Raw genomic sequence first — 27634 nt, 5'->3', positions numbered from 1 at the left:
AGCATTGAACTGACCTGCAGATTGGATCATTGAGATCAAAGGCTATAAGTTATGATGTTTGCCTTTTTAAAAAGTCATCTGTATTCTGAATGTCATAGCAACTTTCACCTGGAAGCTACAACATGGATTCATGGTGTCTGCCTTGGTTTCTGTTCTTTGGCACCCTCCTGGTTTCTGGCTTGGTAAGAAAACAATTAGAAAAATTGGGGGCAGTTAGACACCAGTCATTAAAGAACAATGATTTGTTTATTTTTTATTTCTTATATATTTTGAAATGTTAACATTAAATGAGAGTTTCATTTGGTGGGTAGGGGCTGGCAGGATACATGGTGTGAGAAGCTGCCCTGCCAGAGAGAGACTGAGAGACAATAATATATAAAGTTAGGGTTTTCTTTCAGCTTCATTGTGGTGTGACAAGTTTTCTTGTGATAAGACAGAGAATATGAATTTTGAAAATCATTCCATTTTCTCTGCCAAATGAAATACAGATTGCTGCTAGATTAGCCTGAGACATGAATGAAAAGACTGACAAATGTCACAGGCGCAGCCAATACTTATAAAGTTTTATAGCATGGGATTTTTCTCTGTGTCTTTATCAGTTTAAACTAATCCTTCAACAGTGACAGCTTGTACCACAAATCAATCCAAGGTTTTATATGAGATTTTAAATAGCTGGGGGAAACCCTTTCATTGTGATTTAAAATAACAGTTATTATATTGAACTGATAATATGTGAGTAGGAACTAGAGCACTACAAACAAGAGACATCATTTACTACATGTTTGAACTGTAATTAGGAACAATACTTGATAACTTTATTCCGTTGGTGCACTGGCATTCTTCTGTGAGTGTGTACCTGCGTACAGTTATAACAAGATAGCCAAGGACTTGCTAATATTAAAAATGACGGTCACCATCTAACTAGCTCACTTCCACCTCTTGTTAAACACTCCAAATGCTTCTCTATTTCAGCGTGTAGGTTGTACTTGAATATAGTTGTACTTTACACTTGTGTGGCAATTTATCACATTTTACAATGTGCTTCACATTACATCCTATAACTCTTGAGATATCCATCCAAAGCAGGTATTGACCTCATTTCACATATGGTCCAAGTTCTAGGAAGGTGAGCTAAATTACCCTTAGTTGTTGAAGCCAGTAACAAAACCTATATCAGCTACTAGTTCCCTCGGTTTCTCTAACCAGATTATATTGACTAAGAGATTTCTCAGGTTGACTCAGTTTTTTCCCAACGTAGCTGGAGTTTCATTGGTCTTTTTTGTCCAATCTATTTTCAGAAAAAAGTTTTTTAAATCGCAAAATAATTTTTTCTTAGATATTTGGTATGGTCTTTGAAGCAGACTCTTGGGAGAGACATGAAAGCAAAATATGATTAATGAGGTCTTGAATAAAGTTTCTTTTAAAATGATTGTTATAAATGATAATAATTGTAACTTGAATTCTAATAAGTCAACATTGGGAGAACATTTTCAGCTTTTTTAAACATTGTTCCATAAATTCTTTGGAAGATCATGCTTAAAGTGAATCCTTATTTGAAGGCTAGAGTCTCATGCTATGCATTTTTTCAAGTTTTAAAGTTGGTTTCTCACTTCCTTTATTTTTAAATTCACTTAACAAGAAGTTTCAATCTCTTTGTGAGGCCAAGATATTGTCAGATTCAAACTTAACTCAACTTGGATAAATGTCAGAAAGTAACACATAATTTTGATGAAAAAAAACAATAAATGTGTAGTTATAATTTGGAGTCAAGAAAACCATTTACATCATGGGTATCATAATAATATTTTTAATGTGTTTGTTTCCTAGCCAACTCCAGAAGACTTTGGTGAGTCTACTTTGAGTAGATTATAGCTTTTTAAAAGAAGATTATGTGGATAATCAAATAGCAGAAGAACCTAGGGCGTACTTAATTCTAAGCATAAGGCATAATCACATATGCTAAATTGATGAATAATTGTATTAAGCTTTGACCTAACAGTGGTTTATTTTGATTTACCAGGAGACATTTTATCATTCATGTTCTAGGGTCCCTATGGTAAGCAGGAAAATACATGGTGGTACAGGGAAAGCCAAATACGTGATGTATTTGGCTTGCTATTATTGTTTTTGTTATTTTGTGTAAAATCAGATGAACCTGATAATACAGCCGTTATTCAATTGCACACTTAGAGATTTCTTTAGTCTCCATGCTGGCTAATGGGAGGTATTCATTAGATTAACCAATCAATGTATGTTAAATCAGAATGTAGTAGTTATTGCCTGAGGCAAAATAAACTTGCTTATTTCTAATTATGTAATTGATAAAGATTTTCTCTTTTCATAAATAGAATGTTCAAAGTGGTTTTTTCTTTTTTAGTTAAAGATATAGATAATGGAATTGATCAGGACATATTTGATATCAACCGAGGTTTGTGGATTTTTTTTTTAACATCCTCTAGTACGTGGATAGTTTGAATCCAATTTACTAACATGAAGTTTTGACTTCACTCTCTTCTTAGACTTGGGACTGGATCTTTTTGAGGGAGACATCAGAGTCGATGGGGTGAGTCGCAACAGAGCAAGAGTGATCTTGTATTAATCACAGAAATCTAAATACGAGTAGCTGAGGATGAAAGGAAAGCATGAGTTCTGTTAAGCTCAGTCATCTCTTTTTTTTTTATTCATATGTGCATACAATGCTTGGGTAATTTCTCCCCCCTGCCCCCACCCCCTCCCTTACCCACCCACTCCGCCCCCTCCCGCTCCCCCCCACCCCCTCGAAACCCAGCAGAAACTATCTTGCCCTTATCTCTAATTTTGTTGTAGAGAGAGTATAAGCAATAATAGGAAGGAACAAGGGTTTTTGCTGGTTGAGATAAGGATAGCTATACAGGGAGTTGACTTGCATTGATTTCCTGTGCATGTGTGTAACCTTCTAGGTTAATTCTTTTTGATCTCACCTTTTCTCTAGTTCCTGGTCCCCTTCTCCTATTGGCCTCAGTTGCTTTTAAGGTATCTGCTTTAGTTTCTCTGCGTTGAGGGCAACAAATGCTAGCTAATTTTTTAGGTGTCTTACCTATCCTCATATCTCCCTTGTGTGCTCTTGCTTTTATCTTGTGATCAAAGTCCAATCCCCTTGTTGTGTTTGCCCTTGATCTAATGTCCGCATATGAGGGAGAACATACGATTTTTGGTCTTTTGGGCCAGGCTAACCTCACTCAGAATGATGTTCTCCAATTCCATCCATTTACCAGCGAATGATAACATTTCGTTCTTCTTCATGGCTGCATAAAATTCCATTGTGTATAGATACCACATTTTCTTGATCCATTCGTCAGTAGTGGGTCATCTTGGCTGTTTCCATAACTTGGCTATTGTAAATAGTGCTGCAATAAACATGGGTGTGCAGGTGCCTCTGGAGTAACCTGGGTCACAGTCTTTTGGGTATATCCCCAAGAGTGGTATTGCTGGATCAAATTGTAGATCAATGTTTAGCTTTTTAAATAGCCTCCAAATTTTTTTCCAGAGTGGTTGTATTAGTTTACATTCCCACCAGCAGTGTAAGAGGGTTCCTTTTTCCCCAAATCCTCACCAACACCTGTTGTTGTTGGTGTTGCTAATGATTCTAACAGGGGTGAGGTGGAATCTTAGTGTGGTTTTAATTTGCATTTCCTGTATTGCTAGAGATGGTGAAGCTCAGTCATCTCTAAGGGCACAGAATCATGGTGACACATTTATTCCATGAACACACTGATCTCCAAAGTACTCATATAATAGCATCTTCATCTTTCTTGACTTGGTTAAATCCACCTTGCTCGCTTCAAATGTCTTGGTCTTAATGATCTGATTGATTTTCATTATTTGAGCCATAGGGGACACTTTCATTTTAAAATAGACCTTCACTAGTTCAATTTAGTTGAAGCAAAGTTAAACTGAATTCGTAAACACCACCAAAGAATCAGGCTTAACACAAGAAACAGATTTTTGTGACTTCTTCCCTGACCTCAGCTAAAATAATGTTGCCAAGAAAGGTTCCTCCCAAACCTGACCATAGAGTGTTGATCCTTATCTATCCGTCACAACACTCAGATGAATATATATTTAGATTTACATGTAGATTTAGGGCAACTTAAAAGTTCATAATCAGAAGCACCGTTTTTTTTTTTAAAGACAGGATAGAATTTATTGTCTATCAGATTAAAAAAGACTTAAAAACTTAAAATTTAAACTATTTTGGTGATAATGACCAAAACAGGAATGCTTATTTAAAAATGTTTTCATAAAATGTTACTTTATTGGAAAGTGCATAAACTTGAAAAGATAGAGAAGACAAGTTGACAAGGTCAACATAATCCTTGTACCTAGAAATTATCCAGTAGATCTTTTTTTTGCAAAGTTCTGCTTTTCCTCAGACCACTCCTGAACTGGTCCCTTACTTCCTGCATATCAGAAGCACTGCTCTCATCCCCAGATCTCCCTTAGGAAACAGAGCTGCACTTGGAGGCTTCATCCTGGGCCCCATGCTACCTGTACACTGCCTTTCCATCTAGCCTGTGTCAGGGCTTTAAGTGGCATCTCTGTGCCAGTGACTGCAAGTATGTAATTCCAGTCCTGTCTTTCCCCTAAACTTCACACTAGTCCACCTAGGTGCCAATTTTGTCAGCTACAAGACATCTCAAACCTAAACTGACTTCTAATCTTTGTCACAGAACCTTCCTCCCCAGTCTCCTCTGCTTGAAAAGTCATCATCACTCCCTCACTCCACTAAGAAATCAAAACTTCATGAGTCACCTTCACTCCTAGCTTTTCCTCCATTCCTCTCCAGGCCATGAACATGTACCCTAAAGTTGTTCACTTTTCTCCATCTGCTTATTGATCTGATTGATTGACCTGTCATCTCTTCCCTGGAGTTTTCTTTTTAAATATTTCTTTTATTGGTACAAATTGAATTGTACATCATAAAGGGTTTCATTGTGACATTTCCAGACATGCATATAATATGCTTTGATCATATTTATCCCTCCACCGCTCTTTCATATTCTCCCATCCTTCCTCCCCCTTCCACCCCATAACCTTGGCTTTTAGGGATTTGTTTTGTTTTACTCTGACTTTCATAAATGGGAGAAATCATGAGTTTCTTCTCTTTGTGGGACTGGCTTACCTTACCAAACATTATGACCTCCAGTTCCATCCACTTTCCAGCAAAACACACAACTTCATTCTTCGTGATTTGCCTGGACTTTTCTAATAGATTTCTAATTTGCCTTTCTAATTCCAAGTATTACCCTTCCATATTCTTTTCCACCCTGTTCCCCTTTCCATCTGTTTGTTTGAGCTCAGAGTGTCATGCTTGCCAGGCAGGCATTCTAGCGCTTGAGCCACTCTGCCAGCCCAAAGTCATCTTTTATTTTTTATTTTTATTTGTTTACATTATTATTGTGCTGGGTGAAGGTACATTGTGACATTTACAAAGGTTCTTACAATGTATCAACTATATCATACTAAATTCACCCCTCCACTGTTCTCCTTTGTCCCTCCTCCCCCGATTCCTGGAACAGTTTCAACAGGTGTCATTTTTGCATTTACATACATATGTACACATTTTTTGGATCATATTCACCCTCCTACCCCATTTCCATGCTACCTCTGACACACACTGGTGGCAACCCTCCCCAATCCCTTCCACCCTTGGCAGGACCTGTTCCACTCTCCTGTTCTCTGATTTTGTAGAAGTAAAAGATAAAAGATTTTTAGAAAGTTTTTCTAGTTTGAGATATATCTTTTAAATAGGCAAATGCACCATTTCATTCTTGGCTTGAAATTCTTCAACAGCTTCCTATCACATTTAGAGTAACACCCACATTTAGCCCAGTGCTCAAGGCCTTGAGCGGCTTAGCTACTGCCTGCTCCTCTCCTCTCCTTCCCTTCTCTAACCTTTCCCATTTTCCTCTCCTTTCTCATTAGCGATGGATCTCAGCACATACTCAAACCAAACCAAGGATATTCCCACTTCAGAAGCAGACGACTGCCATTCCCTATGCACTAAAGGACAGCCTCAGAGCTCCTTTCAGTCCTGTCTGTTGCTCATCATTCTGGTTGCAGTCAGAGGCCTGACCTGGCCACTTTACTCAGCCTTCCATCACCCTTGTCCATATCTCCTTTTTAAATTCCTCCACAGTATTAAATTCAACCTGTTTAAACTTCATTTTCTCTTATACCATTTGTCTCCCCATTATATTTAAGCTCCATGAAGGTAGAGACCTTGGTATGCTTATTACTAAGTGTTTCCTATTCTCTAGGATGAAATTTATTGTGTTGCCTAGATGGATACATTAATGAAACATTACTCATTTTTCCACTATAAAATTTAAAATCCTTAAAACATTTGAAAGCTTTATCCCAGCTCGTGTCACACTTTGATGATACTGTGCGATCCAGATTTTTTAAGTTTTGCTATAACTTTATTCTTGTATATTTTTAATATTTAGTGTTTTTAATCTCTAAAAGTCTACTAATATTTATAGTTTAGCTTCCAACAATCATTTTTAAAATTATTTCTTCTTCACATTTATCAACAAAATCAATGATAGAAATTAGTCTTTTCTTCCTAGAAACTTTATCATATTGTGATAAAAGTTGGGGAATACCCACAGTTCATTTGGGCTAGCTGGGACAGCATTAAACTTCAATTATTTCCAGAAGAACTGTTGTTTGTTTTTTACCTAATGCATTCATCTAGCCTTTCACATTTATATTTTTTTGACAGGCACAAGATAGAAATTCCATCATTGGAGATAATTATAGATGGCCTCATACCATTCCATACGTTCTAGATGATACTTTGGGTTAGTACTCACCTTGGCGTATCCAAAACTACTGTATGTTCCTGAGTGAATATGGGCAATCACAGTGTTTACAAGAGTGGTCTTGGGTCTTGGGTATTTAAGGTTTTGTTTCTTTGTTCCTCTGTATGACTGTGTACATATACTGAAGAAAAAAAATAATCAAATGAACAATTAAAAGATCTTGAATGATTCTTCCTGAATATTTTCCGGGATTTTGATCAATATAAAGATCAATTCAACCAACATTTATGGACAGCTTACTTTGTATTATATGCTATCAGCATAAAGATTAGGGAGCTGCTCTTTATTTTAAAGCAAGGGTTTCCCTTGTATTCAGGTTTTAAATATGGGTAAGAAACATAAAAAGAAATAATCAACAAAATTATACAGACTGGATTATTTTGACAACATTTTATTTTGCCAAGTCAGGAATTTAACAACAGGAACCCACTATCTGTTATCATTATCTTTTCATAAAATAATTATGTAAATGAGTATTGAACTACTAAAATCTCAGAAGAGTCTAATCCAAAAGCTAAGGATTTTTTGGTATAAAGACTGAATCTAGGACTTAGTGCTTTACCACTGAGCCATGCTCTCAGCCCTTGTGTGTGTATAAATTTTTTTGAGATAGGGTCTTGCTAACTTTGAACTTGAGATTCTCCTGCCTCCAGTTCCTGAGTAGCTGAGATTATAAGCGTGCATCACTATGTCTTGTAAGAGAGCTTTTTGTGTAGAAGAAATTTAGTTGTGATGAAAAGTTCTAAACATGGTCCTCATTTTACCCATGGACTATTGACTGTAACGTCACTGACCCATATTAGTTTGGGAAATGCTGTTTGGGGGAAAATGACGTTTTCCTGAAGATCATGCATTTCAGTAGAGACTCATCCAAACCAAAACTGAGTTGAATAGAATGTAACAAACATGTTTAGAAATACATTCAAAGAGCTAATGAGAGCGCATTGGAGGGGCATTTAAGTCCATTTAAATATAAAGGTGTATGCATGAGGGAACAGGTGACACCATGCAGCAGGGCTGTCATGAAAGTTGTACAAGTTGTACACCATCTCTAGATGCTTGGGAAGCGACACAAGTGAGGCTGATCCCAGGTCTGCTTCTGTTTCCCAAAGGCCATTTGTTTTTGTGTCTGAGCATGCTGTTCATGCATTTGGCTGCAGTGCTTGCAGCGTTGCACTTGCTCAGATGAGGTGTCTCTTTCCAGTTGGCACAAAGGCACTATATGGCCTAGTGTAGCCTTGGCAGGAGAAGGGTGCTTTAGGCACATGGGCCACTGTGTGCAAAGGCATAGGGAAGGGAGAAAAATCCTATCTGAAATTTAGATTGGGAATGGGTAGCTAATGCTGTTTGAACAGGTAGGTTTGACCCAGATTGGGAAGAACTCGAGTATTTTCCATATTAGACAATTATATATATATATATACATATGTATATGTATACATATATCCTGGGAGTAATGTAGAGCTGAGCGCTGGTGGCTCACACCTGTAATCCTAGCTATTCAGGAGACAGAGATCAGGAAGATTGAGGTTCAAGGCCAGCCTAGCCAAATAGTTCATGAGACCCTATTTTGAAAATACCCAATTCAAAAACAGGGCTGGTGGAGTGGCTCAAGTGGTAGAGTTCCTGCCTAGCAAGCATGAAACTATGGGTTCAAATCCCAGTACTGCCAAAAAAAGCCCATCTTATTGTGGAAGTGAGGAAGTTATAATTGCATTTTAGAATAAACACACTGGTTGCAATCTAGAAGATGTGTTATTTCTGGGGCAAAAAACAGTAAGGAGGTGAAGTAGAAGACTGTTGAAGAAATTCAGGGACGGAATAAAGAGGCCTGGAAACAAGTCTCTCTCAGGTAGGATAGACAAGAGTGTATAAATTTAAAGAGATTTATGAGGCAATTGTTATATTTTGTGATTACTATAAGAGTTAAAAAGAAGGTGAGTTTGGTAAACAGATCCAGTGCCCAGGATTTGGTCTTGGGTGATTGGGTAGATGGCAGTGACTTTAACAAGAATGGGGAATATATCTTAAAGAGGTTAGGATAGAGAAGTATGGTGGAAGTTAGTTGCTGGTGTGTACAATTTAAGTCACGTCAGCATCACTGTAGTTGATATATGGTATGGTCATTCAAGATAGTGAAATATTTGGGCATTATTGGGGTGGAGATGATGGAAGCCATAGGTGTGAATGAACAGGTCTCAGATTGTCTTACATATAATTGGTACTCCACAGACAACTGGACCTGATTGAGTGATTCAGGAAGATTGTGCTGAGTGGGAGATTGGCCAAGAATGGAACTCAGCTTGGAACAATTGTTTTGAAAGAACTGTTTTGGAACAATTGTTTTGTTACTCTCCCCCCCACCCTTCGCCCACACTCTATTTTTCAACAGCTTTCAACAGATTGCCCTGTGCCATCTTCATACATAGATACAATGTATTTTGGTATTGTTCACCTGCCCCACATCATTTTCTTTCCATCTCCCCCTCCTCCTTCTTGTTCCTCCAGAACAGACCTTTGATTACATTCACGAACATCCTATCTTGGCAGAGGCCTATTTTGTTTTGGTTTTCGTTTTTTGGTGGGACTGGGATTTGAACTCAGGGCTTCAGGCTTGCAAACTTGAGCCATACCTCCAGTTCAGAGATGTATTCTGTTTGCAACACTTTCACATACATTCCCTCATTTTTTCTCAAAATAATTCAACACGGGTATAAATTCTCTATAAGCTTTGATAAAAGGCTTAGATTTACATTCTGTTCTAAAACAGTGATGTGGTAGTGGGATGGTTGTTATCATCTACCTTAATCATTAGATTTGAAATAGTGATCCAAATGTGATATTTATAATACAAAATATTTTGAAACAATTTAAATATTTGACAAGAAGTTGCTTATGTACATTAAAGCCATGATGTGAATATTAAAATGGTAAAGACAAGCAAGTGTGGAGACTCACACCTGTAATCCTAGTTACTCAGGAGTATTGTGGCTCAAGGCCAGCCAGAACAAAAGAGTTTATGACACCTCATCTCAACCAATAAAGGCTGGGTGTGGTCTCGCACACCTGTCTTCTGAAATACATGGAAAGTGGGAAGCATAAATAGGAGGGTTGTGGTCCAGGCTGGCCAGGGCGGTAATAGAGACCCTATTAGAAAAATAAAGTGAAAAGGAATGGGAGTGTGACTCACATGGTAGAGTGAGTGCCTGCCTAGCAAGCATGAGGCCCTGAGTTCAAACTCCTCAAAAAAGTAAAAACAATACCTAATGATAAAGGAAGATTTTAATGATACAGTATTTAGTGAAAAATAGTTTATAAAATATTATGTAGAGTGTGAATTCATTGCATAATAAAAATGTGTGCATGAATACACAAGTAAGGATGATTGATTAATCTTGGGTAATAGGATTTAAATTTTTCTTCTTTTTGTTCAGATACCTTTTCTAATCAATTTGCAGTGAACAGGCATCACTTGTTTGGTATTGCAAAGATTGAACTCTGAGTGCTTCTTATGATTCGTGGCTTTTGAGAGCTTCTCCTGTGAGAATCCTGCCCTTTCTTGGTATCCTACCTAGATGTAAACATTCCAAGTAATCTTCCTTGAATGTCTAGCTACTTAAGAAGGGAGGAAGAAAATGAACATTTGACAAATGCTAATTTGACTTGAAACTTGACCTTTATTTTCTCTTCTTATCTTCATAATATCCCTGCAAAGTTAATTTTATTTCTTCACTTAACACCTAAGCTAATGATTAATTTGCTGGGTGCAGTGGTGCACACTTGAAATCCCAGCACTTGGGAAGCTGAGGCAGGAGGATCACAAGTTCAAATCCAGCCTGGGCTACATAGTAAGTTCCTGGCCAGCCTGGGCTATCCTGTCTCAAAAATAACAAAAAAGATTAATTACATTGACAAAGGCTGCAGGCTGAAAGTAAGTGCTGAAGATAGGGGAGAACTTAGTGTGTCTTGGCTCCAAAGTCTAAGCATTTCCAACTTTGCCCTCCTATCTCCCACCTCTTGGCAGGCCACCATCCTTTATTTCAGCAGTATCTGACCTCACTGGTGACAGTCTCTCCATGTGTGTCTGATACAGCTCCTTCCTCCAGGTAGCCTTCAAAGCTTCTTTTCCATGTTGTTGTTTTCATGCCTCTGTCATCTTTAAGCTCCATAGCTGTTCAATCTATTACCATCATTTTTACCTCCAAAGCCATGTTTTTACTATTTTTGTTCTGTAGTTAGTTGCAAAGCTCATAAAAGCTCTCCCTAGGAAGCATTCTTTGCAGATATTGATAGAAATATCTTTTCTTTTCATGCTAGTTCTGTGTATTAGGGACCCTCCCATCCCAAGGTCCTTAGATTAAAGCCTGCTGTGATGGTTTAAATGCATATGGTAGCTTCTCCAATGAAACCTGGGACAGTGATTGTTTTCCATGGTAAAAAAATGTCTGTTTTGGCACTGGTGGCTCATGCCTGTAATCCTAGCTACTCAGGAGGCAGAGATCAGGAGGACTGTGATTCAAAGTCAGCCGGGCAAAAAGTTTGAGAGACCCTATCTCAAAAAAACCCTTCACAAAAAGGGGCTGGTGGAGTGGCTCAAGGTGTAGGCCCTGAGTTCAAACCTCAGTACTGCAAAAAAATATTTAAAAAGCCCGTCTTATTGTTCATATTGTTTATTAATGCCCCGCAAATGAGTGCCAGAGAAATCTGAGACAAAATAAGGGATATGAAGAAAAAATCAAATACATGTACATAACACTTAATTGGTATTGAATACTGAGCTTTGTAAAAACAAAATACTAAACAACCACGAAGGACTAATTCATGATAAGAAATATTTTGCATAGTAGATTTCCACAGTGATTATTTTAATAAACATATTTTTGTTTGTTTTCTTCCTTTAGAAATGAATGCTAAAGGAGTTATCCTCGAAGCATTTGAACGCTATCGCCTAAAGACATGCATTGACTTCAAGCCTTGGGCTGGAGAGCCTAACTATGTATTAGTGTTCAAGGGCAGTGGGTAGGTTTAAGGGTTAGTGTTGTCAGAGTTGGGTGACGACTGTTGTGCCCAGGGTATTATGTCATGGCAATTGTTCAAGCTTGCCCTTCAGGGTGGGGACACAGTTTCCTTTGCTTTTTGTTGCAGAGTAAGACAGCTAGATCTAGTGTCTTTAGTCATAAAAATAATGCTTTCATGGTGGTAGAGAGCATACCTAGCAAGCTGGAGGCCTGAGTCTACTCTTTAGTGCATCCAAAATAAAATAAAATAATGCTTTCGTATATGCAACCAGGCTACCAATGTTAACATTAGATGAGTGGAAATGCATGTCATGTACTCAACGACCTTGTGAATGTCATCCCATTTGTAATTCTCCTCTACTTTGCATGTACCTGTGTGTATTTAAATTTAACTTAACAACTCTTATTACTTGAGTTAAGAAGGTGACTATCATTTGCTTGAACTCAGCAGTTCTGAGTGGTCGCTGTCCCTGGAAAATCCTTGTTAATGGACATAAGCATAACAAGGATGAAATTCCCAGGAAAAACTAGGACTAGGCTGACCAGGGGATGATTTGTTCCTATTTAACACATGGTGTTAGGACAAGTTCTCCAAAAGTCATCTGGCCTGCAAGGTTTTTCATGTCTCACTTGGGTTATGAGAGAAATGCAATGCTCAGATATAACAGGGAAGGATCAGGTAGGTAACAGAGTGGACTTAAAAGTGGAGCTTTTGCTTGGACCTCAGTGTGTATCATCGTTAACACCTTCTTTCCCTTCTGTGAACGCTCCATAAGCTGCTGGTCTTCAGTAGGAAACAGGCATTTTGGGAAGCAAGAACTTTCCATCGGAACAAACTGTGACAGAATAGCAACAGTTCAACACGAATTCCTCCATGCACTGGGGTTCTGGCACGAGCAGTCACGCTCTGATCGGGACGACTATGTCATGATAGTTTGGGACAGAATTCAGTCAGGTATATGTCTCATAACTCCTTACATTTTTAGTTAGAGACTTGAGTTTCTAAGCACGTCTTCACCTGCTGTTTATGTCAACTGCTAATTAGTGAAAACTGAGGTTTTAATGTCTTACTTCACTTACCCTCTAACTTGGGGTAAGCTAACACACCTTCATCAGTTGTTGCGGCGCTGGTATCCCAGAATCTTAGCATTGTACCTTAGCTACAAATTTCTCAAAGCATGTTCCAGTCCACGTTGTTCACAGGTGGCCAGTGGGAAGAAATCTATGGTTGAATTAGTTTGGGAAATCCTACATTAAAAGAAGTGAAATGTACAGTTACATTAAAAATTTATAGTTAGTTATACTGCTATATAGCAACAAACTTAAAGATTTCTAGATAAGAGGTGTTTAGCTTTAATTCATGATTTTTCTCTGTATGACTTCCAGTTTTATTTTTGGTAGATACTTCAGCCTACATTTTTTTTTTCAGCCTACATTTTGTAACACATTAATATCTTTAGAGATCAGGTATACCTCACTGTGTCCACAAAACCATCTGATTTTAACCCACTGGTATGAGGCTAAGCAGACTGGTTTCTTCTCTAAATGTATTCATTTTAGTTTTAAACAAGAATATTTTTAATTGACAAAATAATAATTGTATAAAGTTGTAGGCTATAAGATGGTGTTTGATAAATGTACATTATGTAGAATGATTAAAGCAAACTTATTAGCCTATCTATTACCTCACTTACTTAACATTCTTTGTGGTGACACATTTGAAATTACTCTTAGCAATTTTGAAATATGCAATCCATTATTGTTAAGAATAGCCATCATGACTTAATAAATCTGTACACATTCTAGTAACCATGAATTCCCTGACTCGCCAATCCTTTCTAAGGACACTTGTCTCTGTTACCAATCCCAGGTCCCACCTCACTACCTCTCCCAAAGTCCTCTTACTTTCATCTTCCTCTGCTGTGGATGCCCTCAAATTTTCATCATCACCAGTCAATGACCTTGATTGCTTCAAAACTATGTTTTATTTTTGAGATAGGGTCTGGTCTCACTACCTATGTAGCCCAGGCTAGCGTTGAACTTGTGATCCTACTGCCTCTGCCTCCCAAGTGCTGAGCTTATACACATGCACCACCACACCAGCTCAACACTACTTTTTAGAGCCTCATTTTCTATTATCTGTTCTTAGAGCCTTAGACCAAATGTTCATATTTCAACTTTGGTTATGATGAAACTTTAGATAAGTTTTGTGTGACTGCTGGTATCACAGTTTTAAGTGTGAATGTCATACTCTAAGATAGGAATATGTGAAACAGTTGACATTCAGTAGATCAGTTATAGTAGTTTGCTCTAGTTTATTATATTTTTCATTTCAAGTTACTAGTGCTTAGAGTAAGATAAGCTGAATTTTATGAACTTTTAGTAATTAAAGACTTTTATGTACCATTTAGGCAGAGAGCACAACTTTAACATGTATAATGACACAGTATCAGACAGCCTGAATGTTCCCTACGATTACACTTCTGTAATGCACTACAGTAAAACTGCATTCCAAAATGGAACGGAGCCAACAATTGTAACGAGAATCTCGGACTTTGAGGATGTGATTGGCCAACGAATGGATTTCAGTGACTATGACCTCTTAAAGTTGAATCGACTGTATAACTGCTGTATGTGACAGCTTCTTTCACATGACTGGTATTTCTGTCTGCCATATTGGAAAAAATGATAAGTCTTGCCAGTTTGGCTTTTCAGAGATTATAGAAGTTTGATTTAAAAAAATAAAATAGCAACCAGATGCCAACTGAGCTACAACTTGGACACAGCATTTTTCTTCTCACAAGGTCTGGCCCTCAGATCTTAAAAACAACTTGAGTCCTTGTAAAACTGAGCCAATGCAGATCTTACAAGCTGTTACTAATTTAGAGATGAACAGTGGATATTCAACCTCTTTTTCAGCTAAAATTAAGGCTACAATTATAAGACAAATAGAATCAAGTAATCCATGCTGTGGTTTAATGATTTGAACAAGAAAAGAGCAATGCATACTCAGGTTCCTTCAAATAATAATTGGAAAAAATACTAGGTACAGGCTGTTTTTCAGATCTACAGATCTATCAGTTTTATGGTAGGGCTTCTGCTGATAAAGAGAGTTCTTTAAGTCATCATGTCCCAGAAAGAACTTGGTGTTTCCTTTAATGCCAGCCTGGCATTCCTTATACTTCTATGATAAACTCAGTTTTTATTACTTAAATTATCATGTTGTCATCTTTGTTTTTTTCCTTTTGTAGCCTCTTCCTTGACTTTTATGGACTCATGCAATTTTGAACTGGAAAATGTATGTGGTATGATCCAAAGTTCAGAAGATGATCTTGACTGGCAGCGTGTTTCCCAGGTTTCCGGGGGGCCAGAGAATGATCATTCCATCATGGGGCAGTGCAAAGGTAATAGCAGTGAAATCCTCCTGGCCTTTACCCTTAGCAGCTCCAGTCTTTAATTTGCTATGAAAGACTGTGATTTTATGTCTTATTTCTATTATACTAATCTATTTTGTGATTACAAAGGAATAGGCCTTAGGCATTATAAGGACATGGTTAATCTCTGCTATTATTCTCTGAGATTGTTTTGCTTTCTACAAGTCAGAGCTCTGTTCTGTGAAGACTCTGCCAGCGTGTTCCCAGAGCAGGAGAGAACTGCTACTCCTGGAAGGACTTTTATCTCAGAGGCGGGTTGTTGTTTTCTAACAATGTACAGAGTATAGGAGACTTTCCAAGGGATAACACTGGGCTGTGAATTACTCCGTTTCAAGATTGCTGCTGGCTATGATTACATGTTCCTGTTATAAAATACTTAAAATGAAGATGGAAAGCACAATGTATTTAATTTTATTCCAATGAGTATTCTTTCCATTTCAATTTTGAGTTGAATTAAGTGTTTATTTGTCTACAAGTACCACATTTTTATTTATTTGCTCAGCAAATATTTGAAAACACAATTTAGTACTTGGAGCCATTGCTTGATAGTTCAGATGATTGGCATAAGGGTTAAAGTTTCTGAAGTGAAAGGTGCTTGTCTTTTTAAAATCCATATTGATAGGAGATAGCAGACCCCATAGACCATAGGAAGGTAGGTAGGAAGGATGAAAATAAAAGAGGAAGGAGAAAGCACACCAGGAGACCAGAGAATGATCACTTGAACCCGGGCCAGTGCACTTTCCACCTGTTTTTGAAAGTTAACATCTGTTGTACGAGAAAGGATGTGTGATGTTGTCTTTTGCATAAACTGTCTGCTATTAGTACCATATTTAAATGCCCAACACAGTGTCCTACTTGTTTTGTCTTCTGTTGCTATAACTGAGTACCTGAGATTGGGTAATGCATAAAGAAAATAAATTAATTTTGTAAGAAAGGTCAAGAGCACGGTCTAACATCTGTTTGGCATCTGGTGAGGGCATTCCCGTCATGTTGCAATATGGCCAAGGGCATCACATGGTGAGACAGAGCAAATGTGCAAGCTGTGGCCTCTCTTCCTCTCAAAGCCACTGATGCCAGTACGAAGGCCTTATGATCATGACTTCCTGTGATCTTACAGCTCAACTTCCAAATGCTAACATATAAATTGGAAAATTATTTCTAATGCATGAACTTTCAGGGGCATATTCAGATGACAGCATTTGCATGTGGTGATAACTAAACAAATACTAAAAAATAAGGTAAAGAAAATGAATATATAGTCCAACCAGAATTATTAGCTCACCTTTCATTACAGATGAATTTGAAAGTCGAATATTTCAAATAATGGAAACAGAAAACTGGGAGAGGCCTTTGAAATTTTTGAATTGAGTTCTGATTTCCAAGCTTTTCATTATGAATATCGTTTGTTTTGGCAGTATTGGGGTTTGGATTCAGGGCTTTGTGCTTTGTAGACTGGCACTCTGCTGCTTGAGGCAAGCCACTATCCTTTTTTGCTCTGGCTATTTTGGATATAAGGTCTTACTTTTTGCACAGGCAGGTCTATACCACCATCCTCCTATTTTACACTTCCTACCATCGCTGAAATGACACATGTGTACTACCACACCTAGCTTTTTGTTGTTGCTGTTGAGATGGAGTCTCACTAAGTTTTTGCCCAGGCTGGCCTCAAACTGTGATCCTACTGATCTCAGCTCCCAAGCAGCAAAGATTATAAGTGTGAGCCCCCAGCATCCAGAAAGAATATCATTTTTAAACATTAAAATGTGTACCTCACCCAGTGGTTGCTGTACTTATATCTTCTAAAAGTTTTCTTTTCTCCTTCTTCCTTCTCTTTCTTCCCCCCTTCCTTCCTTTTTTGTCAGTTTAAAGTCAAAGACTTTGAAAGCATTAGAGAAAAGTGGGCAGGTGAGCAATGCCCTGGTTTCCTGGCCAGCTCTCTCTCCTGCCCTTACCCAGTGAATTCACTTCTCTAGAAGTGCTGACCAACTGCACCTGGACCACACAGCTCTCTACCTATCCATGTCTCAAACCCTCCTTGGGACTTAACTTCCATTTCCCTTTCCCCTGTTCTCTGTGGTATCTTACCGATAGTAGCAATTTCCACTTGGAGCTGGACCTGAGATGGGGATACTTGAGAGATGTTCCTTGCTGTTTACACATGACCTGAAGCTTCACACTGGATTTTTAAAACACTAGCATTTGATCCTTATACTTACTGTATCTTATAGCTCATAGCAAATGAATGTAAGTAGAAATCAATACCTACAAGCAAACTTCTACTATCATAAATAAACATTTTACACATAGGGTTGATTTGTATTCTGTTACAACTATCAGTTGACTATTCCAAGGGCTAGATATGTAGCTTAGATTCCTGAAGTTTTACCTTGTGACTTATATATTGATGTTAGTTAGAACTAGTTGTAAGAATCTCCCACCACTGTTAACAAGCATACATTCTTCAACCCAGTATATGTTTTCTCTCAATTCTGCTTTTGTCTTCTTTAACAGGTTCTGGTTTCTTCATGCATTTTGACAGTAGCTCTGTAGATACGGAAACAATAGCAAGGCTGGAAAGTAGACTACTGTACCCTAAAAGAGGATTTCAGTGCTTGGAATTTTATTTGTATAATAGTAGAAATGAAAATGAACAACTGAACATCTATGTCAGGGATTACTCTGCAGATGATCAGAATGGCTCTTTAAACATTGTGACGGAAATTAAAGGTATAATATTAACTTTCTTATCGTTTGGGTTCAGAGTAAGTCAATCTCTTTACTTAATGACTGGCTATTTCTCAAATAAACTTGATCCTTCTTGTTTGATAAGGAAGCTAACATGAAGGTTCTTTGTGTGCTGTATTGTGTGACACTTGCTTAAGGAACATACTTCAGTCTCTGAAATTGTGGAGTTCAGTTGTTGACAAGTAATAAAAACACAGTGTGAACTAGCATGGGAAAAATAGGAAGAGTTACCAGGTCAATGTTAATAAACTAAGGAATGGACAGGGAAGAGGTGGCATCAGAGAGGACTGGGCCTGCCTCTGAGCATTGTTGGGGACCTCTTCTTTTATGTCAGAATGGCCTCATCAAGTTTGGTACTTGACTATTTCATTTTCCAGCTTACCTTTTACTAAATGTGCCATCCAACTGGAAAAGGGACTCTTCTCTAATGTTCAGCTTAAAAAATAAATCCCAGTGATGGACTCTGTTATGACTTGGACTAAATGCTTCTGATGGAGCAGTTCCTGAGTGGGAGGTGGATACTCACACTTCTTATTAATCATGTGCCAGAGAGGCAGACCAAGTTATCCACTTGTCAAAGATGGCTAAGGGAATTCCCTGGGGAAGGAAGGGATGTGGGCTGGCAAACAGATTCCTGTCTGCTTTGAGTATTGACCTGTTGGTTTGGTGAACTGACAAAAACTACTATAAAATGGACCCACATTAGGCCCTATGGCATGTCATTTTTTTTTCCCTTTTGTTTAGCAATGAGGAGCAATCTGAAATACAGATGCTATTTTTCTTTGTGAACACTTATGAAAAGTGGGATTCTTTCTTTTGGGGGAGTGGTACTGGGGTTTGAACTCAGGGTCTGTGTTCTACCACTCCAGGCACATCCGTAGCCCAACAGTGAAGCTCTTTATCTCACTAAGAATATGCACACATTGCCATATACATTATATATGAAATTATATAATGTATGTTATAGGTATATTATGGATATGAAAATCTTCTATATAAGTATCATATGTTAATACAAATATTATGCATTAATATATGTATTAATAAAAGTGTATACATATGATGGTCCAAGCTTGGGCGATCCTACCCTTTACCAATCTGTGGGTATATCATTGATAGACACTAACATAAAAAGCACTTGACAAACTTGTTTAGGGACTGGAGATGAGGTTCTACTTTGCAAGCATGAAACCCTGAGTTCAAACCCCAGTCTCACAAAAAAACAAATGAGCAAACAAAAAAAGTTATTTATGAATCCAGAACTTGGCAAATAATAAAAACATATTGTGAACTAGCTTGGGCAAAACATTATCAGTTTATGACAATAATCAAGTAGATAATGAAGTAAAAGCTCTCTGAAAGGTTTTTGTTCAATCTAGAATCTATTCACAGATAATAGCATTTTCTGTAACTTATTTCTAACTTATTTCAAGCAATTGTGTTTCTCATTAAATACTGATACGTATGTTTTATTTATTTATTAAACTCAGGGCTTTGTTCTTGCAAAGCAGATGCTTCATTGTTTGAGCCATCCCTCCTGTTCATTTTTTGCTCTGGTTATTTTGCCCAGGCTGTCCTTGAACTGCGATCCTCCCAAGCTCAGCTTCCCAAGTATCTCGGATTACAGGCATGAGCCACTGGCACCTGGCTGACATGTGTTTTAAGTCATTGTGTTAATGGTAGTCTGACATGAAATCCTCACCTGTTGTTTACCTGGGGGCTTCTGAAGATTTTTAGTGTGTTGCCTTTGATTGGAGAGGTGATATAAGAAAATGATACAAAAAGCATAGCATATGCTGCTAGCTAGAGGTATAAAATAGCAAAGAAGGAAGTGCAGGATGGGAGAAAACAGGTGACACCAAATATCCAGCAAATATTTGTAATGTGGAGTCACTAGTTAGTGACTGAGGAGTAAATAGAAGGATGTAGGCCTTCTTGGGCTTGGTACATCCCTATTTAATATTACTAAAAAGTTGATTGAGAATTTTACATGTGAAGGAAGTATTCCAATTAAACTATAGGTAAATTAAAGAAGACTTCAGTTGAATACACAGAATCACGGGTGCAGGTGCTTGCTTAACTTAACATAGGATGGCACATAACTCATACAGAGGGCATGGGGTACTCACGAGTTGGGCACTGTTTCTTGCTCATCCATCTCTGGGAAAGGATGAGCTATTTAAGAAACAACTATATAATCATTCAGACATTCTACAGAACAATCTGATACCACAGAAATCCCTCAAGTAAATCATACCGGACTGGAGAAGTGAGAAAACCACACCTCACCCCTACAGGAATCAATAGCTCTTGAACAATCATTTGTCTATGAAGGTCAGAACTCTAATGTTGATCATGTTAGCACGTAATTCATAGCCTTTTGTCTTCTTTGAAATGATGGCTCTTTTTATTTTTTTTGCAGAAATACCCATTGGGAGTTGGCAACTTTACTATGTAGCATTGCAAGCGACCAACAAATTTAGAGTGGTGTTTGAAGGACTCAGTATCGCTGGTGCCTCATCTGGTGGTCTATCTATTGATGATATCAATCTTTCAGAAACACGGTGCCCTCATCATGTCTGGCATATAGAGAATTTCACACAGTTCATTGGAAACCCCAATGGAAGTCTGTATAGCCCTCCGTTTTATTCTTCTAAAGGTTATGCTTTTCAGATTTACTTGGATCTAAAATCCTTGACTAACGTAGGGATATATTTCCACTTAATCTCTGGAGCCAATGATGATGAATTAGAGTGGCCATGTCCTTGGCAACAAGTCACCATGACACTCCTGGATCAAAACCCTGATATTCGGCAGCGCATGTCCAATCAGCGAAGTGTAACCACAGACCCTTCTATGATCGATGGTTTGTGACTCGTTTTCTTGATTGCTGATACACAGTCATTGCTCTAGGAGGAAATGAGAATGAGAGATTGCATAATTAGTTACCTAGGGAACTGATACCCAGATCTTAGAACCGAAGATAATTAGGGTAAAGATTTCAATAGCTGAAGAGAGTCTTCAAGCAGGACACTGTTAGGAATGTCAGCAAGGAGGCTGACAAATAGAGAAGATATTGACTATTTTCCTGAGAATTGATGACCATCCTTGAATTTCCAGTGTTGAATAAGTAGTGTGTTGGTTTTAGAGTCTGACATGCTTGGATTCAAATCCAAGGTATGCTTCTTGTTACCTATGTGACCTGGACCAAATAACCTCTTGGCGCTCCACTGTCTTCAGCTATAAAACCAGGGCAGTAAAAATAATTCCATATATTTATTATGTGATTATCTGAAATCAAGTATGGAAGCCTGTCAGAAGGGCCTGGCCTAGACAGTCTCTCAGATGTTGAGTTCCCTTAACTCATTCTGCTTTGGTCACACCATTGCAAATGTCAAAAACAATTCAGCTCTTGGAAGGGGATTTTTTTTGGTCAGAAGGAAGATTTTGGGCAGATGCACTGGAGAGTTAGTGGGAAGCATGTGGATATGGATTGCAATGTCTAATTGAAGGGTTCTGGGAGATTTGCTGATGGTGATATCATTCCCTACCTTTTTATTGTGAAAAAAGAGCAATGCTCAGAAAGCAATGATTACATTTCAATTATAATAACCTTTTTTTTTTTTGAGGTACTAGGGTTTGAACTCAGGGCCTACACCTTGACCTAATCCATCAGCCCTTTTTGTGATGAGTTTTTTTGAGATAGGGCCTTGTGAACTGTTTGCCTGGGGCTGGCTTCAAACCTTGATCCTCCTGATCTCTGCCTCCCGAGTAGCTAGGATTACATACATGAGCCACCCTTGTTCAGCATAATAGTTCTTTGTCTCTGGGAGCTTAATAAAAGAAAAAATAGAATTATGGCAAGCAGAATATTCCCAAATCTGAATTTTATAAATGAAAAGATGGACCAAAGTTATTTAGGAAAAAAAAGCAACTTAAACTGATAAGAAACAATCTTCACAAAGGAAATTGTGGGGATTTGACATTGAGAATTTTTCACCCTTTTCCAAAATGTTTCAAAATGTCATTTAATTCTTTTAATGAGATAAATTGGCCTGTGCTAACATTAAAAACTCTCTCAACAACCTATTTCTTTAACTTAGTTAAAAGGGCTACCTATAACTCAAAAGGTCATGGAGGTACCTTCCTATGGAAGGTATGAGATCCCCACCCAGGGAACTTTGGGAAGCTCTCCTCTTATAGTCTCTGCCAGGCAATCTCATTTCCTTCAGGACAGTATAAATGAACAAGCTTCGGTGATTTGCCAGGGAATACATCACAGGTCAATAGCATCATTTAATTATTTTGAGCTCCATCTTAATTGTGTTTCACATTGTCTGTTCGTCCCTACCACCAAGCAAGGACTACGATGATGCTAAACACAGCCCATTAATATAAATTGCTTTTTCAGATAATGGAAACTATTTTTGGGACAAGCCTTCCAAAGTGGGACAAGTGGCTTTTTTCCCTAATGGAACTCAGTTTCACAGAAGCGGCGGCTATGGAACCAGTGTCTTTATAACCCAGGAGAGGCTAAAAAGCAGAGATTTTATGAAAGGAAATGATGTTTATATCTTACTGACAATGGAAGGTATGTCAATAAAAGTAGTTTTATATAAGCTAGTTTTGTGTTGTGGCCATTGTTTATGAACCGAGTTCTTCTGGGCTTCATTTTTATGTATATTTTTTATAGGATGTGGTAGGAAATGGGCATAAGGAAGGTTTTTTTTTGGGAGGGGGATATGAATCATTAACAATATGAAAATAATTTAATTTGAAACAGTGAAAGTTCCAGGGTAAATAATTTAATTATTACCACATGTAACAATAGCAGAAACATTTAGGCTGGGCAATTTCTTTAGAAATAAATTACAGTGTAGCTAGTATTCCCTAGGATTATATTTTAGGATTCCAAAAACACCACATGAGCACACCAAATTAAACTGGAAAAGGACTGTTTTATCATCTGTTTGGGATACACACACATCCATATGTACAAATGAATACACAAACACATCTTGGCAGTAATATTATCTTTTAAAATGTCATAGCCATAGTAGCCAATCTGGTGGTTTCCATGTTTTATGTGGTAAAGTTTAACTCATCCACTGTTAAAGAACCACTTGCATCTAAGTAAATCAGAATCTTTGTTGTGATGAGAGATGGTATAACTAAAACAGGAAATTTTGACTAGTATCCATTAGAGTAAATCTAGATGATACTTCTTGGAAAAAAGGTTATTCAGAAATAATTTTGGTCAAGAGAGAAAACATTTTATATGATAGAGAAAAAGTCACATATTCGTCAACTCTTTTGGGCCCTATTTATATCAGTGACAACAAAAAGCAATGCAAACAACATGACTCTAGTTTTTAGGCCACCAGGTGTCTTGCTGGAAATCTCTGCAGTCTTACTTAACCATGAAAGACCCATGACCCTGTGCAATGTCCTCTGAGAGATTATACTTTTGAGCTTTGTCTTCCTTACCTGTCTGTAGAGAGTGGTGTCAAGGGCTTATGCCCCTCAGAGTGCCAACACCCAGGCAAGCATGTGGTTTAGTTGTAGCCCCAGTAGCCTGACTCAGCTTCCCTTTGACTATTTCTTATTTCACTACCATGAATGTTGCTGGACCATGTGTTAAGATTATCTAAATTTTCAAAAACCAGAGACCTGAAGATATCCTTGTTTGAAACTTAGAGGTCTAATATTGCTGATCAGAAAAAGTTGATTTTTCTCATGTTTTCCTCCTACTGTCCTTAGACATATCTCACCTCAGTTCTACACAAATGCAGCCAGTCCCAACCTCTAGTGTCAATGACCTCTGCTCAGAAGTCACATGTGAGAATGATGGCATCTGCACTGTTCAAAATGACAAAGCTGAGTGCAGGTAAGGGGTCACTCAGGAAAGATTGCCCCATTCTTTTGTTAGAAATTTTATTGTTCTAATCTAGGATTAAATCTAATAGTTCATATCAATGAAACTGGCCAGTTGTCATCTTTAAAGCCACTCAAAGAATATTTATTTATATATTTGTACTCCAGTTGGGACTTTGGATAGCTACAAAGACAATTGGAATTATTTATGAAAAATAATGTATTATATTCTAATTGCCTGAAAAAGTCCTCACAAGTTACATATCTTATTAAATCCTCAAAATAGCTCCATCCTTTTGAGTATGGCTGTCCACATTTTCTATACAAAGATGCTGAAATTTGAGAAGAACTTAGCCAAGGCGCAAAGTTGGCAAATGGAGAATTGAATTTTCTGTTACCTATGCTACCTTTCTTCTCTGTTTGGAGCTTCTGTTTTAGTATCAATAAAACAGAAGTAATAATTTCATTTTTCCTTTCCATTGCCCCTGCCCAATCCCTGGTGCCAGTCTGACATCAACCTCCAGTCCAGAGTGGGTGAAATCATTCTGTATGTCAACGACTTATTGGCAATCAAAAACACCATAGATAATCAGGACCTATGATGGAGAAGATATGAAGAGTTAAATGACAATGAATAACTCCAACCCATGTTCCCATGTGTAGGTGTCCTGCAGGGAAAGACTGGTGGTACATGGGAGAAAGGTGTGAGAAGAAAGGCTCAGTCCGAGACACCATTGTCATCGCTGCTTCTTCCATTGCCGCAGTGTTCGGTCTGATGCTGATAGTCACCCTTGTCAGTGTCTATTGTGTCAGGAGGAAATATCGTAAAAAGACAAGTTCAAATACAGTAAAAACGAGTATGGAAAATGTAAGTTGAGGTGGTTATCTGGTTAATGAGAATATATAGACAAGAATTAAGACATTTTTATATACTATATTTTTCCCAATATTAGGACAACTGATTTGAGACTATGAGTTCCTATTACCTTCGCTATAAATGAATGGTTCTAAAATTTGGAGTCCATGGAGGCTTCTTGGGAGGAGTTCATTATGCTTCTAGAATTGTATCTAAATTACGTTTGGGGGTGTGGGTGGTCTGACACTCTCTTGAAAGACACAACTGGTTTTGCTTACAAGTTCCCACCTTCCTGGTAAAGGGAAGGGGTGATTTGGAAACGTTTTCTTTCTGAAAGTCTCCTAGTGGTGACTGAGCTCAGGCCTGTAGGGCAGGGTTGGAGATGGGCTTAGGGAAGCTTCTCCATTAAAGAAGGCTCTGGCTAATTCAGGCTTCATATTAAATAATTAATTCTAAGGCAAGATTTTCTGGTAGAGGGATTAAAGTTTGCTTTAGGAAATCTCTAAAGGGCAATGGGCTCTTGAAACTATCCAGTGTCTGGTCAGATTCCTAAAGCAACAGGTTCTGAGGTTCATACTTGAGGGCAGGCAGTTTATTGGTAAGTGCTCTTGAGAGCACAGTTAGGCCTCAGCCCATAGGAAGTTCAGAAGCTGGGCAGCTCAGGGGCCAGAACTTTGTCCTCATCACGTCAATAGCCATTACATTGGGCTGCCCCGAAAGAAGAGAGATAAAACTGGGTGCCATAATGCCTTCCTGGGGAGCATTTCTCACAGGAGAGCTTTTGTTTTGAAGGTAGGACTGAGCAATGCAGTCCAGCATCCAGTAGACACCCCGGCAGTAGAGAGCAGAGTGCCATAGGCAGATTCATACTCTGACAAAAGAGCACAAAGTAAATGTTATCTCATCTGAACATTACTTAAAAGGGATGTTTAAAAGTCTTCCAGTTCTATTTCACTTAAATTAGAATCGATAAAAAGAGCTGGAAAAACAAATGAAAAATAAATATGTCATATTAGAATACCTCTGAAAATAAAAATACTGTAGTTAGTTCAAGCAACAGTATATATTTTTAAAACTAAAACTATCATTCAAAACTACTATATTTTGAGTTTAGGATTTTTTTTAAAGTGGACAACCTGGTATTAAGACATTAATGTTTTTTTCAAAGTCAGTCCAAAGATGGCCAAGGATACTGAATAGAAAGCAAATAATTATATTCTCACTTACTATTGTCCTATTTCTTCAACATCAGAAAGATGTTTGAAGCTAACCATAAGGCACTAGATTGAATACTTCACAAAGTTATTAGAAAAGTACACATTGGAAGGAATTAAAGAAAAAAATAATTAAAAACAAAAAGGAGAGACGGAAAGGAGAAGGAGGCTAAGTCAGTAGAGTAGGGAAACTATCGAGAATGCAGTAGGGATATTAAATGGAAACACACATACATACAGAAAATCTTTATAGTATCACAACAGAACTGTTTTGTCTCTGGGTCATTTAAACCCATTCCCAAGGGCAAGGAATTGACTGACATTTTCCTTAGCCTTGGGATTTCTTTAGTCAATTTACTGATAATATATCTTCCAGATACAGTTTAGATCTTAAATCAGAATGACCTTTGTTTTGAGGTCTATGTGTGCTCAGCGTGATGTTTTAGCATCTGAAAAAAAAGCAAAAAAGTAGACCTGAAAGGCCAGGGCATCCTTCTGGAGGCCAGCAGGCACCACTTGCCAGCTGGGAGGGATGCCAGGAGACTGCTGATGGGGACTTCACTTAAAAATTAGACCATTTCATTATGAGTCATTTAAATGACAGTTGTTAAATTTAGAAGTTAAGTCATCAATGGTTCTTTCCCCTTTTTAGTCATATGCTTTTTGAAGATTGACTCAACAATATGGCCAGCAAACAAAATTAAAAAGGATTTTCATCGTGGATTTCACCTAAGCTATGCTACAACCATCTCATTCTTCTAAAAATGGATCTTCTCTGTAAACAGCTGAATGTACCATAAATCATTATTTTGGTGAAAGTCAAATTGGTGAAATCTCAATCTCTCTCTCTCTATATATACCTTTTTTTAAAGAGGAAGTGATTCAGGCTCCTCTGGACGTGTAATATTGTCAATAAAAGGGAACAACAATTTGAGACAGTTTTCCAAATTACTTATCCTTCTATTTGGGGCTTAGTGCAATGGCCTTACAGTGGTTCACCAAAATCCACAGGAAGTATCCTTTGGGAATGACCCTCCCTGTGGAATCTCAGCAGTTTCAGGGCTATCCTGTCCCAAGATAGGGAAGGCAATGGGACAACTCTCCCCCTCCTTGACATATGCCCCTCTCTTAAACTGGCTACTTCTTTGCGTTCTCACATGATTCTTTGGGTATGTAGCTTTGTCTAGTATTTGTTTGAGTACGTGCCTACAGTCAACAAGAAAACTTGTAACTCCTTGAGCAGCAGCACTCAGAGTTTGAGGTCTTAGAAGTCGTCACTCTTTTAAAACTTATGGAGGACCCAAAAAAGTTTTTCTTATGAGCATTGCATCAATCAGTATTTGCATTATGAGAAAACTTGAAACTGGGAACATTTTAAACTATTTATTTATTAATCATTAAAAAAATCAGCCCATTACATGTTAACATAAACTTTTAGTGAAAATAAATATATTTGCCAAAACAAAAGAAAATGTAGCAAAATGATGTAGTAAATCTCTAATGTCTAGCTTAGTAGAAGACATGTGACTTCTCATCTAGGCACCTGCATCCAGTCTGTTATATTATTTTAGTTGAACAATATGAAGAAATCTAGCTTTGCATAGGTATGTGGTGCAAAAGGGAGGCG

General features: G+C 37.8%; 1 protein-coding gene across 1 annotated transcript; it reads left to right on the top strand.

The window, feature by feature from the left end:
* The first annotated feature begins 122 nt into the window (after positions 1–122).
* Mep1b (meprin A subunit beta) lies at positions 123–27362 on the top strand. The gene is made up of 15 exons (XM_074072113.1): positions 123–182; positions 1828–1846; positions 2378–2428; positions 2520–2563; positions 6767–6845; positions 11768–11885; positions 12661–12839; positions 14296–14514; positions 15136–15288; positions 17830–18045; positions 20486–20929; positions 22475–22654; positions 23824–23950; positions 24601–24805; positions 26660–27362. Exons 1-15 carry the CDS (start codon positions 123–125, stop codon positions 26672–26674), a joined length of 2109 nt encoding a protein of 702 aa, XP_073928214.1. The 3' UTR covers positions 26675–27362.
* Positions 27363–27634: the final 272 nt, after the last annotated feature.

Source organism: Castor canadensis, chromosome 4, assembly GCF_047511655.1.
Source record: "Castor canadensis chromosome 4, mCasCan1.hap1v2, whole genome shotgun sequence".
Lineage (NCBI taxonomy): Eukaryota > Metazoa > Chordata > Mammalia > Rodentia > Castoridae > Castor > Castor canadensis.
The sequence above is the reverse complement of the archived record's forward strand: the minus strand, read 5'-3'. Positions and strand labels throughout refer to the sequence as shown.